General features: G+C 44.6%; 1 protein-coding gene across 2 annotated transcripts in view; it reads right to left on the reverse strand.

The window, feature by feature from the left end:
* LOC128891934 (uncharacterized) overlaps window positions 1-15360 on the reverse strand; it is a 30206-nt gene that overhangs the window by 7918 nt on the left and 6928 nt on the right. The window contains exon 1 of one of the 2 annotated variants that reach the window (XM_054151914.1): window positions 11654-12088. The exons of the other annotated variant lie outside the window; for it this stretch is intronic. Within the exon in view, the coding sequence (XP_054007889.1) occupies window positions 11654-11738 (85 nt within the window). The 5' untranslated portion in view covers window positions 11739-12088. Of the gene's footprint in view, window positions 1-11653; window positions 12089-15360 lie in introns of those variants that run through there. 2 annotated transcript variants of the gene reach the window in all.

Below are 15360 nucleotides of genomic sequence, written 5' to 3' on the forward strand. Positions count from 1 at the left end.
ACATTTTTTTTTATACATATCCTCGGGTTTGTAGGATCGTTTCAAGAACACCTCGCTTTTGAAATCGTCCACGCAATACGTACATACATAATACATTTCCCGACGTGTTAAGAAACTCCGCCTTTCGTGCAACGTATGTAGGTTGTGTTACCGCCATAACGCGAACGTTGCGCGCATTTTTGCGCGTTTCTCAGGCCAAGGAGTGGTTCGCTCTCGAAAAATTCGCGCGATCGTATCGGAACGATACGGCTTAGCAACGTTAGCCTTGTTCGCCCGTATTACGCAAAATCTTACCGACATCGATCATGTAAAGATCCGACGGTGAAATAAACAACAGCAAAAAACAGCGTTTCGACGATGAAAAAACTCGGTGTCCAACTTAAATTTCTCTTGTTTTTTCCCGTATTTTTCTCGCAGCGTCCCACTCGAGTCCCATTTTGCGTCGCAAATCTTACGCAACGTGTTGTCGACTATTTAATCGTCGAGTCGTCTTCGACTCGACTGGAAAACTGTTTTTCAACTGTTACTATTCCTGGACGTCTCGCGATTCCTGCATTTACATACGTCTGCCTACCGTTGATTATCTCCGTGGTACGGACCGCACGCGACCAGGGCCGGCGGAAAATGACACCGATTTCGACGAACTCTTTACAGAACGATGACACCATCGACGGATTCGAGACATTTTTTTTAGCAGCGACGATTCAGTTCAAAGGTGCGACAAAAATCATCGAAGTATCATTATTTGTTATGATACTCCCCTTATCAAAAATATACAATATGCGACAGCATTTGTAAATAAATGATTTCTCGTTGCAAAAATCAAGTGTAGGATTCGAATGCGAACTCAGGCCTCGGAAAATTTTTGAACCCGTCCCGCGCGTGACCGTGTCACCTGATTAAGTTTCGTTCGCGTACGAGGAAGTAACGATGAACAAACGCCGCTCCGAAGTCGTCGTCGTACAAAAATTCGTTATCACTGTTTGCCTGTTTGCTCGAAAAGCCCGTCGTGGAAACTTTGACGACGATACGCTAACGGCGTCAGTACGTTGCACCGCGCACATGCGAGACACGAGAAACGCGGAAGAACGATACGCTCGGACGGTAGAACGACTATAGATTATAGATTTCCACAGCACGTGAAAAATTCTTTTCGAATCGCTGCGTGCGAGATGTCGACTTCCTTGGTGAACTCGAGAAAAGCGTTGTGTACTCTGTCGAGCGTGTATATACTCCGTATGCTTATTTTAGAGCGAGTAACGTGATTCGGTTAGGGCTCGGACAGCGGTTGAAAATGACGCAAATCGAAATGTTCGCGGAATGTTACACCCACGGTTGGGTAACGTTTAACGGATCGAAACGATTATCGATACTTCGTAAGATTCTACGGGATTGGTATCTACTTACTGTCGGCTCAACGGAGTTCGATTAATTCCGGCGCGTGGGGCTGTTAGATTTAAGACGTTCGATATTTTATTGCAAGATAAAATCGTTCGAGTAGGTTAATCCCGAAATTATTTTCATCGGGGCCGTTTTTTATCAAACTTACGATGTTCAATGGCGAAAGTTGACGCGAGAAGCGGCTTTGTACGAGGACATCGCGCTCGATCGACCGTTCGTTAATCTGCAATAAGATCGGTTAAAGCTGAAGCGAATGATGCAATTTTGAAGCTCTCGCTGAAACCATGATTCGATTGCGATCGTGTAATTTTTTTTTTTTTCTTTTTCATTTTTTCGACCTTCGTATACATAGATCGAGAGATTTCGCAACGCTCGCTGATATTCATCCGTTCGAGCCCGGCGTTATTAAATGCAAACGAGTTCGTGGATGACGTCGAATCGTTCCGTGGCCACGTCTCGGATCGGAGTATCGTTTCGTGACAGTAATTTACCGTCGATATTATCGCGTAACGGTTTGTCACTGCCGATTGGAAATAACACGTTTAACGTCGAATCAAGGCGTATCGATCAGATTCTCGTTGGCAGGGGGGGGGGCACGTATTTCTCTAGAGCGCGATCGTAGAACGCGAAATTTGCACTCTAGGCTTTCTTACGTAAATATAAGCATTCTATAACAAAACATTCGGCAACGCGCCAACGGGACCGTCCATCGAACGCTGGACTCGATCGAATCACTCGGAAGAAACTCTCGACGATACCGCGTTTCGCAGATAGGTAAAGACGCGCGTAATCGAGGCAATTACGTTCGACGTTCGTATGTTGCATCGGATAAAAAAAGCACGGTCACGTATCGCGCATTACATAATCGTGTACGTGGAGTTTCGGTGATGCATCGACGTAGCGAATTTCTAGCCCTTGCGGCTCCTTAATAGGTACATCGATCGATAAATTTAGATCTTTCGTGAACCTGCGTACCGGAAACCGGCTCGAGCTTTGTTCGAAAGATTGGAATCGAGGACGTATCGAAATTTCCTATCCTTCGTACACGAGAAACGCCGTGTACGGTATATTATAATTAGACCGCCTGATCTTTATGCATTTATACGAAATTCGAATGTGCAAGGACCTATAAAATCCAAACAGTATACAAGAATATATAAAAAGAAAAGATCGAAAGTAAAGTAAAGTACACGTTATAACATTTGCAGAATAAAATAAATTCCTATATTTGGGTCAAAATTTTTGTAGACACGTTCGAAAAGATTTTATTTTGTATAAAGATCCGCAGTCCGATCGTAACATTCATCCATATACTTTTTCTATTTCTTTCACATTACTTTACGCCATAAATGCATGAAATCCATAGTCCAATTACGTACAAGGACTTCTCTGCATCTTCGAACCCAACACGATTAAAACGTTCCTCGAAGACGTTCCGTACCGTAAAATTCTCGTTAGCCTGTTCGCGAATATAAATAGAAGTATTTTAACGTGTACCCGTGTCGAGGAACGGACGAAGGTCAACGCAACATTATAAATATCGTTGGTCGTGAACGGATGCATTTTAACGGTAAATCGAACGGCGCCAAATTCGCGCGATATTACTCGAAAGGTGTTCCCCGTGACCGAAGAGGTAACGCGATTACCTCGCATCTGTGAACGAGACGAAGACCTTCGTGTAGACTCTTTCGTTTTGAGGCCGAGTTCAGCGAAGAACTTGGCTACCGGCCAATTTTCGCGAACGTCGCGTGTCATTAACGGAAGTATCGTTACAGGGAGTAACTTCAACGCTTTGTCCAACCCACGGGAGCCTATCAGCTGCGCTGTCGGTTATACTTATACTAGCAACGCTCGATTTGCAGAAACAAACAATTTTTATCGACGTACTAACGGAGAAAAACGCGCGCATAGTCGAGAGGTTCCTATACGTGGATTTACTGGAATTGAAAAGGCTATAAATAGGCACCCGATAGATAAAGCGTTAGAGTTACTCGGTGTTACCTGGCTCGAATATACAGCCATTGTTCGATATCGCTAGACTTCAGCTCGATGCTAGGTTCTCGAGGACGACCCTTCGCCTTGTTTCAAAGTCAAGTATGTCGATCGATATCGAGTGGATCGAGACGATACATGCGACACTTCGATACACGCTCGCCAAATATTAACTCTAGATATTCGAATAATATCGGACTCGTTATCTCGCGCATCTCGCCTCGCGAGGTGGAGAAATTACGCGATAAGCGTCCGCGTTACACACGACGACGGCGATACGCGTTGCGGAAAAATAACAGCAGAAATCTTGCGGTGAAATTTTGAAAATCGTTCTTTAAAATTGCATTCTCGTTTGTTTGCTCTCTCGTCGAACTGTCGGGATCAACGCGACACGCGTTCGAGCGTTCCTTCCTTTCAGCGACCAAGCGTTTCTGGAATTGTATGGCCAGACAGAGTACCGTCGTGCGGTATCGACTATCGGTGAAATTTTTCACGTGCGCGTAGGTACCGGTGTTCGAATGGGCCCGTCTTCCGCGAGCTGTCTGGATTTATAAATACCGGGGAGACGGTTGTTCGTTCAACGGACGGACGAGTTTGTAGTCACGCGGCAATTTTTGCACAAACGGGGACACGGTTGCCTGATGGTGCGAATATAGCCGCGGCTACGAGTATAACGGTTTCCCGAGGTTTCTATTACGGGATGGCGTGAAAAATCACTATCAATGATTTTTCACCGTGATCACACAATCACGGTCGCAGTCGTGATTGAACGTCGATCCGAAAGATCGAATGATGGCGTTTCAGAAGCGGTTCATGTTAATTGTTATCGTTAGTGTGTCACTGTCTCTCCTTGACGGAAATTCAAGAAACTACAAATCAGTCAAATTTAAATTGTATTAAAATTATATTAACATTGCTTCTGGACCATATTGTAATACATGTATAACCTAAGAACAACATAATTCGTGAAAAGTGAAAGGAGTGTTCTCAACCAATTAGAAGGAGTCCTGATTTAGGAGTTCTCGAGCTCTCGCGATAGGTGCCAGAATTTTAATCGTATAACAAATAACGAGTGAAAACGCAGAAAACGATTTATATTTAGCGTTTATTCGATCATCGATCAGCTTTCATTCGCTCGATGGGAAACGTAATTCCATTTTATAACACGGATAATTTTTATTGAACGCGCAACGGATCAAAGGTGGATTATCTTTTATTTCCAAACGCACGTGGAGGGTCGAACGATGCATTACGCGATTAAGGCCGTTCGTTATCGCGTTTTCTTCCCGTCGACCGAAAATTCAAACGCTTTTAGAAAATCGTTGCTCGTTATCGCGAATCGCCGTGTTTCTCGAGAGTGGTTCGTTAGAAGTTAGCACAGGCTATTAGAGGTGCGATTGGCGGCAGTCTTCGTTAACACGGCCCGCAGCCACCACACAAATGAACGTTCCACGTTCGGAACAATGGCTCCGAATGCATTTTTCGTTTGTCCAGCTGTCGCAGCTGTTGACGCGTGATACGTTAAGCCACCCATCAAGTTTTTGTAGATGCCCAGCGTACATAGGTCACGTTTCGCAGCGTCATAATCGCTGTTGACGTGTTTCGATGTCGGAGTTTCTAACAAAACTTTAAAAGTAATGCTTGACATACAGGGTGTCCCAAAAATGTTGGAGGTCCTTGAAAAGGATGATTCAGGGGGTGATTTGAAACAACTTTTTCCTTAGCGAAATTGTTGTCCGAGGCTTCGTTGAGGAGATATTAACGGACAAACACTGACCAATCAGAGCGCGCGGATACCGATGGAGCGGCCGCGATAGCGATGGCTACGCGCTAGGTAGCCGCTCTCGAACGCGAACAAGTGACTCGACGTGCATCGAAGGATATTGACGCGGCCGCTCAGCGCGTAGCCTTCGCTACCGCGGCCGCTCCAACGGTAACCGCGCGCTCTGATTGGTCGGGGTTTTCTCTTAATATCTCTTTAACGAAGCCTCGGACGACATTTTCGCTAAGGAAAAAGTTGCTTCAAATCACCTCCCGAACCACCCCATTCAAGGACCTCCAACATTTTTGGGACAGCCTGTATAGCTTCGAAAATTGTACGCGTTTCGAAATCGGTCATTTGCGACGCAACAGCATGCGCTCGCGACGTTTTTCCAATCGTTCGATCGAAAACACGGAAAAGCGGGAGATAAGATCGGCACGTTACGTTGCGTATCGATGTGTGATTAACGATTGATCTGTATCGCGTTCGCTATCGCTCTTTGAAGCTTCTAGAAAAGCTGTGCAAAACGTCCGAAGCCGAACGAAACGAAAGCGAGATCCGACGCTACATTTTAGAAAATAATTTTTTGTCGAGCGTTTAGTCAGGTACGGTCATCGTTCAACTGTTTGTTTATACACGTTGGCCTTGCGAGAGTTCCGTATAAATGGTGGCGACGTCGTCATTCGACGCGTTTGTCACTTTAGCAATCCTCGTCGTTTAAGTTTCCTAGATTTCTCGTCGATGACGTTGCGCCAAGAGCTCGCTTCACGCACAACGGATACGCGTGCCTCGAATACAAGCGTTGCGTATCGTCGCGATTGCTCGTTAACGCGTCGATCGCCCATGTATAGGTGACGGTGCTTTATCGCCGAATTAATTTTGAAACTCGAGTGCCAAAGAAAATTAAAAAAAAAAAAAAAAAGCCTGTAAACAAAGTTTAATCACGGTAGAAATGTTCGAGAGTATCTCGCTCCGACAGTCAACGCGTCTTGGCTAATCTGTATTATCAATCCGCCGATCGGCGAGAATCGTTCCTATCCGTGTTTTCGTCTGGATTACATTTAATCGGAGTAACCGATCTATGCGTAAAAGATTCGGATACGGATTTAACTGTACAATTTAGATTGCAATTTTTATCGAATTTTTATTCGTCTTTGGGAGCATCGTCGCTTTTCAACCATTTATTTCCGTTATCGTGACGGTCGGATTTCTAAAATCAAAAGAGCCAACTATTCCGTGCCCCTATCGATGTTCTCTGACCTGCCACGCCTCGAGAACTTCGATATTTATTGTTTCTATTCCCGATACCGAGCGGGACGCGCCTCGGTCATGCACATGCAAGCAGTTTTCTGCAGGTGCAGCAGTTCACCACAATAACCAATCGACGAGGCCTACTGGGTTTAAAAGGGCCACTGGCAGCCTGCCAATAGGGCTGACAGAAAACGACAGGCTCGTTAACGGATAACCGACCGACAATTAAGGTAAACGAATCGATCCGGCCGGGGTATTTAACTTTGGCCAGGCCGAAGTGGCGCGCGCGTGTAATTAACGTGCAAAATCAAACTCATGTTGCTCTCGACTCCGATTTATTTTATTTTATTTTTCTTTTTTTTTTTTTCGAGGGAAACCAAGCGAGCCACCATTCGGGAAACGCTAAACCCAATTCACGGCGAGACGAGTCTCCGGAACCGTGGATATAATTCGTTTCGCGTTTATTCGTTGCGATTCTTGCAGAGCACCGATTCATTCTCGTGCTATGTAGTTGCTGCTATCGAACGATACAGATGGACTCTTAATAATCTGAGTGTTTGAGTTTTTCATTTAAGGTGCGCGCAAGCGATAATCTCCTTGCATTGCACCGCACCCAATACCTGTGATGCACATTTTCATCATTATCGGCTTTTTTTAGGCCGATCGCACATGGAAGAAGTAACCGATTTGAAATTAGTGTTACAAACTCTGTTTGCGCCTCTTTGTTTTACCTAGATCCACGGTCGCGTTCAACTAGTTTCAGAGTGGTTTGAAACTCTGATCCAGTTGCGCGGCCTTATTTTTTATCATTTTCCTCATTTTAAGCCAACAGGGCTTTTTTTTCACCATACTCCTCCTTACCCGGCCCTGAAACCTTAACCCAACACCATGAAAAAATTGCCCGGACACCCGGGATTCGAACCCGGGTCATCAGCGTGGTAGTCCGCCACACTAACCACTGTGCCACAGTCTCCGCCTTTCCTTCTTAATGATCTATCATCTATTTATTACTACCACGTAATAGCCAGCTCCAAGGATCACGTCTCGTCGTATAAATTACCGTCGAGTCGTGCTCGCAAGGAAATCGAAGGTGAATTTAATAAAGGGCAGCGATCGATACGAGACGGTATCGTTCTGCCCTGCATCGAATCCAGAGTCGACGTTTCCAGGGAAGCTTTACGAACTACCCGAAATGAATCGGATATCGAACGTTTACTCCAGTTTACTCGTTTCTGCGAACCCTCGCGCCGTTCTTCATAGAATTTTCTTACTATTAACCTTCTATCGCGTCGTACCAAAGAAATTGTTGCGCGCACGGTCCCTAACCGTCGTACTTTCGATTTACGATCAATCTCTGACGGAAGTTTCCTACGTGGAACGAACACTCGTCGCGGAGCTGCGAGTTCGACGTTTGGTTGAACCCCGATGACATATCGATTAATTCGAAGAAGCCGTAGTCCATGTTTTTTCAGCGTCCCGTTAATTAGTTTTCGATTATGGGAGCTATATATAACCGTGGACAAAGAGAAGCGTACTTTCGAAATACACCGATAAAATCAGTTGACCGCGGTCTTATCGTGGGTAGAGGGGGTTGGAAGGGGAAAGAAAAATCTAATCGGTACGCTCGTTATGGTACTTTTCTTTTTTTTAATCATTCGCCGATAAAAGACGTCGATGCACGCAGGAGAGACCGATATCGTTACTTTTATCTGCGCGTTAATTAAAATCTGCCGTAAACTCGACGATCGGCTCGCGTAAGAACATAGAGAGGAACCACCGAGTATCCGCGAACCGGTGTAAGTATAATACAGCGAAATCGGACGAAAACCGTGCCGGTTTAGAGACGGCCGAAAGCCGGCCATAATTCCCGTGGCAACGGTTCAAACCGAATTCACGTCGAGCGTGTACCGGCGATTCGCGTCGGCGGAAGTTAAATCTATCCCTCGAACGAGCTGCATGCGAGAGTGAAGTGCAATTTCAGAATGAACACGGTGTGTCGATCGTCTTGCCTCGCGCGCGTCTATTTTTAACGGGTCTTTCATGAAAGGCGACCCGAAGAGTTTTAGCTTCCCAGCGCTAAAAACTCGCCTGCTTCGAAACACGACCGACGCCTTTCGATCGGCCGTCTGGACACGAGTTCGAAAATTCGCCGGAACGAAGGATTCGGATTCGCCATCCGTTTCGACTTGTACGGTTGTCTCGACTTTCCGCGTTTCGACTCCGAGACCCTCTCTGTTTTTCTTTTTTGCCACGCGTAATAAGCGCACGCCGAGAGAAAAGAAAACAACGGTCGAAACGTACGTAGGTACATCTACCTACGATTCTCGCCGAGCGACCTCAAAGTTCACAGAGCAGATACGGGAAACGCGATCACGGTATTAGCCAGGAGAGCGAAAACATTCGTCTCGATTATATCGTAGGTACTGTAGGTACTAGAATACTGTACGTGGTCAGGTTTTTTTGTAGTACCTTACATTAAGTTGTCCCAAAAGTTTCTTCCGTGATTTGCGCTCAGTTATTTTGCGTGACAATGTTTCTATGAATAGACAACCTGATTTCTTAGATGTTGATGCTGTAACAGCGCTGGAGCAAAATGAATCGTACGCAATTCAATAACGTAACATCAGACGTAAAATATCGCGTATGCATTACTTATTAAGATAAGAGAAGAAACTTTTGGAACAACCTTATATATTTTTCCTGATAAATCATTTCCTTTCTGTCGTTACCGCGAAAATGTAACGATCCGACCCATTCGTACATGTATAATACATTTGATATTACGTAGCCTGGAGACGTTCAATTGGACCATTAGGATATAAGTTTGTATCGTTAATCCTTAAGCCCTTGTTTATTGGGGATAACTCGTGTAAAACTAAAGGCCTCGATAAACAACTTTAAAAAAAGAAAAATTGCGTAGGTAAGAGTTCGATCCAAGGGAAACGAGAAAGAAAATTTTCCGCGTAGAAAAATGCCGTGGATGACACGATCGAAGTAAACTAAAATTTAAATTGCAATTGACCCGTGGCATCTAGTTTGCGACGACGGCGCCGTATTATGTCATCGGGAAATTGATTTATGCATATTCGTTCAGAGTTGTTAACTCCGTACCCGCGGCATTTGAAGTAATCGAAAAACGTAAATTCGCTTGTTAATATCTACGGAGAGGTTACGTACAGGGTGTCTCTGAATTGTTCGGTAAATTATGTTCTGTGCGTAGAATGAAATGAATATTTTATTGAACGGTTGTAACGAAACGAAAAGAATCATCGACGAACCGCAGACTTTAGACTCTAAACAAAAATTACAGACCGTACACCTGACATCGTCGTGAAAATACTTGACCTCTAATCACGTTAATCCTATGCGACAGATAAAGCGAACCAGCGTCACTCGGGACTGATCAAAGTATAATTGCTCGTTTCGAACGAATCACGATTGCTATAGACTTCCGCATCTTACCAACCTCTCGGGAATATAGCGAAACGTTGCCAGAAACTTCGTTCGCGAGACAGCTTCGCAGGTGAAGCATGTGCGGCGCGCGAACGCTAACGAAGTAATGACCTCAAAACAGGGAAATTTCGGGGCTCGCGTGCGCCGCCACGTGAAGACTCGAGTCGCACGCCTGGCGACATTTCGATCTGAATTCTTTTTATTTATTTCGCGTGCTCGCCACGGACGACATCGATACCGGCATAAATTTATGTCGTTACGTGCGAGAAAATGCTTTTGTATATACAGTAAGTCCCCCGTAAGTTATTCCTAACCTATTTTTCTACAGAAATTTGTTTAACACTCTCGCTGCGGATCGCGCACGTGCGCGTCCAACTGAAAATATATGGTTGTTTTTATTATGCTAGAACATCTTCGTTAAAACCACGAACTTTCCAGTTTTCTACAGAATCGAACAGCTTTTCTGGTTTGGTTATCCAACACGTATTACACCAAGGATTTTCAACGGCATTTTCCGAATGTAACAATGTGGTGGTTGTTTCTATTATTTTTCAGTTTTCAGTCTTTTTCGGCAATCGTATTATGTATGAAATAAGTTACCGCAAATATATGTTTTCAAAATAATCATGTTAAAACATTTGTAAGAAATTTTTCGTTAAAAAAAATATCACAATTGCAGCTCCCAGCGAACGGCTACTTATTTTCGTCCGCGGCGAAAGTGTTAAACCAAACGATAGCCTCGACGTTTCGTTATAAATATGTACGTTATCAGCTGTGCACTTGTATATATTTACAATGAATCGTTTATTTGGATATATTAAAGTTTTCGCTCGACGTACATAAATTTCCTCAGATAAATTTCATAAAGTGACTGTGTGTATCGTCGGCAGGTACTTCGGCAGGTACTTCGGCAGGTTTACGACAATCTGTGCTGTTCGAAGACTAAAGGATCTACTCGCAAGGTTATTGATCCACTCGTACGTGTTTACAATGGATCGTTTATTTGGAAATATCAAAGCTATCACTTGATGTAGATAAATTTCTTGAGATAAATTTCCTCAGATAAATTTCATAAAGTGACTGTGTGTATCGTCGGCAGGTACTTCGGCAGGTTTACGACAATCTGTGCTGTTCGAAGACTAAAGGATCTACTCGCAAGGTTACTGATCCACTCGTACGTGTTTACAATGGATCGTTTATTTGGAAATATCAAAGCTATCACTTGATGTAGATAAATTTCTTGAGATAAATTTCTTGAGATAAATTTCATAAAGTGGCGGTATGTATCGTCCTTTGGCAGGTTCACGACAATCTGTGCTGTTCGAAGACAAAAGGATCTACTCGCAAGGTTGTTGATCCCATCGCTACTAATAATACGATCGCACGCGTTCGACCCTTGCGAAGCGTCGCGCGTCGATGGCAAACACCGAGGAGACAGCGCGAACGTTAACGGTCTCTCCCCGTAACCGTGCGACGACGTGACTCGAGAATAAACAGAAAAAGCTGACAACATGTCGCAGAACTTTCCCAGGCATTAGTTTAGAACGTAACAAACTTTCTCGCGTTTAATAGTCGAAACATCTAACCGACGACATTTTTCAACGCGACTCTACCAAAGAAATCGACTGCTTCGAAACAGTAGAAATCTCGACGAACACACTTCCGAGACGTAACGGAACGATAAGACACTATAGATTCATAGGTAAGGCACTTTTCAACCGATCCTTTGTCATCTTTGGACTCTTTTTTTTTTTTTTTTTTTTTTTTTTTAATTCAGTAAAATCGTGACTGTACCTGGCAGAGGAGCGGATACGAATGCCTGGTTGGTGGCGATGAGCAAGGAAACCATGACGAAGAGGGACCACGCAACGACGATCATCCTGGATCGAAGCGATCACCGCCAAGTATCGATACCGACTCGATCAGCTTGCCAAACTCCGAACCGCACCGGGCTTCCACTACGGCTACGGTTTCGCGCACCTGACCGGTATACACGCGCGAATATATCCGTGATTGTTCTCCGATAGGTGGGCCAGAAAGGTAGCTCTCGTTCGCGCGTGTACGTGTGCGTACGCGTGCACGTGTGCGCTCCCGAAACTCTTAATTCGGCGTCGCTCGCTCTCGACCACGTTTCTCTCGACGAATCGTGCCGTCGTGCTCAGACTCGATTTCGCCGACTTCTCCGACCAGTTAGCCAGCAGTGAACTGCCCGTGCTCCTGCCTTGGGCATCGTAATATACATAAAGTCGCCAGATAAGCCGCGGCTGACACCCCACCATCGTGCCTGAACCGTTGGCGTCGTGGGACGGGCTCACGGACCGTCGGCGTCGCCCACCTCTCTCGCGCCGCTCTCGATCACAGAGCTCGGAAATCCTCTTCTTCCTCGAGCCCGACCGTGCCCCGCCGCTACTTTTACTTCGGCAACTATACATGCACGTGTATACAGTACGAGACATGACATACACGTCGACGTCCGTGCACGTGTTCTCCCGCCGCACGGATCACAGTTCGCGAACACCAGCCGGACCGTGCTAAAGCTCACTCTCTCCCGCCACTGGATCGCGACTCGCGTCGAGATACTCGCTCTCGAAATCGGTTTTTACCTGGGTTAAAGGTGATTTACGACGGGAAATACTCCGGAGCGGACCGCGAAACGGCTCTCTCAGCGCAGCTGTGACCTTTAAAGTTGCGGTAGGTCCTCCGTTATCGGTGCTAGTAGCGAAACACCTATCGGTCGTCAGGTCGAGAGACCTATACGCACCTGGGCTAGTCAAGGACAGACTCCTGTCTGTGATCGATGGAAATATTCAAATATTAGTTCACCAACGTAGCTCTGTAAAATACCGTAGGAATTCCGTGCACCATATTCGGCCAGATAGTGGATCGGAATAGCTATTTCAAAGCGGAGCTTCTTTCTTTCTTTCTCTGCGTCGGATCATTCGAGTTCCAAGGCGCTATCTCGTGGAATGTATTTTTCTTCCCTATCCTTTCTTTATATCTGTTCCAGCTATCGTGTAATCATCGTAACAGTTTTCTTTGACAATCGAACTCTATCGAATTCTATTTACACGAGCTAGTCGCGTCACCCAGAAATGGATAACGGATCTTTTCGAAATCTTTTCGATATAGAACGTCAGACGTGAGATTTTCTTGTCTTCGATAATCTCGATGCAAAGTTTTCATTTCCCCTGCATCTATTTTAAAAACAAATGCACACCCACTAGACGGTTCAGATCGTTTTTACGCTCCTCCGAGTGCATCACGCGTGCCCGAAGCACTCTGTTACATAACTTTAATCTTCCATGTGAATTTCAAATGCCGGTCGGAATATTGCACAGGAAGCTGTTCCTCCGCGAAAGGCAAAGTCGAAAGTTCGCATCGTACACGTGCTCGCAACTACCACTCGAGACTTTGAAATGTTTAAGAATTCATTCTTAACGAATAAATAATGAACGATCCCTTTTTTTTTATTCGACACTAGACATTTTCTTCCGCTCGAGCGTTTTGCCAACGTATGACGCGGCATTCACGAAGGTGGTCGCACATGTGACAATTAATTGCAGTATGACGAGCGAAAATCTTTTACGGAAAAGCCGTCTGACGCGAAATAGTTAATTGAATACCGTGAAACGATGATCGCGCACCTCACTTCCGAGAAATAGCAACTTATTCCCGTAAACAATGCGAACAGCGAGGATCGGGTGAGTCAAGCTAGAATGAAAATACAAATTTCAGGCTCGCGTTCGGGGAAGTTTCGCGATGAAATAAAATTTTGTATCGACACGTTCGCATCCACGTCACCCATCGCTGACATTTTAAAGCGTTTAAACGAAATAAATTTGAATACAGTAAAATCTCCACGAATACACAAACTCGGGACTGAGACAGTGATGCCAACCGGGACGCGTTTTTTCGCGCATGCGCGGCGAACATGGCGTCAACCAAGTACCCGCACGACTAAAAAGGGGTATCTTAATTCCCCTTCGTAATTTTACAAATATATTCGTGATTTAAGGATAAAGATAGGACGATATATAAAGACAATATAAAAGTATAGACAGTATATAAATAATAAGGACAAATATATTCGTGATGCCGCACTCATAGCAGAGATGGGCAAAACCCTAGGCTTCGAATAAATCTGAAGTTTGCCGATATGTTTGTCTCTTTTCCTTCTTTGGAAAATGTTCTAAAGAGGAAAGGAGATAGACATATCGGCAGACTTCAGATTTATTCGAATCCTAGGGTTTTGCCCACCACTGGCTTGTGGGTCCGTTTATGGACAGCGAATAAAGGAAGACGACTGACATGAGTGAAAACACCTTGTTATGTCGGTGAGACAATGTAACGCGTCCTCTTCTTTATTTTCTGTCCTTCTCTACATTCGAAGCTCGTCGGCAGCCATTAGAGAATATACGATCATGTAAACACTGCACGGCGATCAAACTCCTTGACTCCCCACGGGATTTATGGTAGAGATATTTGTGCATGTATGGGGACTTTACTGTAGAATGTATAAATGTCGAACAGGTTTCAAAAGTAAAAACCTTCCCAAACTTTAAACGATATAATTACCAATTATAGAAACGTAATCGTAGCCTCGTAGAAATTTTCGAGTGAATTTTTAAGGCAATCAACGCGTTAACGCGAGGCGCGCGTAGTATGATCAGCTCGTTAAACTTTTATCGCGAACAGAGCCATTATCTGCCAATTACGAGGCAACAGTGACGGGATAATAAATCTAATTCCAAACGGTGCTAGAATGTACGAGTTACGCGTCGTTCCTGGATAAAGTGATTTTTGTTTTTCTCGTGTGTGCATACGAGTTAGGCTCAGGTTGCCAAACAGCGAACCTCGTCCTTTCACCTTGCTTTCTCTTCCACTGTGCAGATAAGCTACGAATAACGTGTCGCTCAACCGACTTTATCTTATTGTTAAATCTCCTATATCGAATCAATATTGCAACGACACCATAAAAAATATTTTTTGTCGACGTTTCGAACTTTGCATCCATTATCGTACTTTACGCGGAACTTCCGAGTTACTTTTCTCGAAATAATATTTGTCGCGGCTAACGGACGTAATATTTCGGGAGCCAGTGGTATGATTCACTGGAATTTTGACGCACGGATAACGCAAATACTGTACACACAAGTCTTTGTTTACCGTTCGTAGAATCAACGATACCGCAACAAGTCTCTTAAAATAGCATTTTTCTTGGTTCGTTTAGCCCCAACGATAGCCATATTTATGTAATCTAATCTGTTTTTGCGTATATTAAATTAAATCACAATTCCCAGGTGGTCGTTGTTTAATCTTTGGTCGCGGCTCAGCTTTCGTAATCCTTGACGTTCGAAATTGTCGCTGTGCTCAACGATTACGAGTCCGCGAGCGTGCGGGCACAAAAACGCCCTCGACTGGACGCGTAACTTTCCCGAGATAAGAATGGACCAAGCAAGACAGTAACCTTTTTTAGTGTGCATACCGTATACCACGGACGT

Source organism: Hylaeus anthracinus, unplaced genomic scaffold, assembly GCF_026225885.1.
Source record: "Hylaeus anthracinus isolate JK02 unplaced genomic scaffold, UHH_iyHylAnth1.0_haploid 12002, whole genome shotgun sequence".
Lineage (NCBI taxonomy): Eukaryota > Metazoa > Arthropoda > Insecta > Hymenoptera > Colletidae > Hylaeus > Hylaeus anthracinus.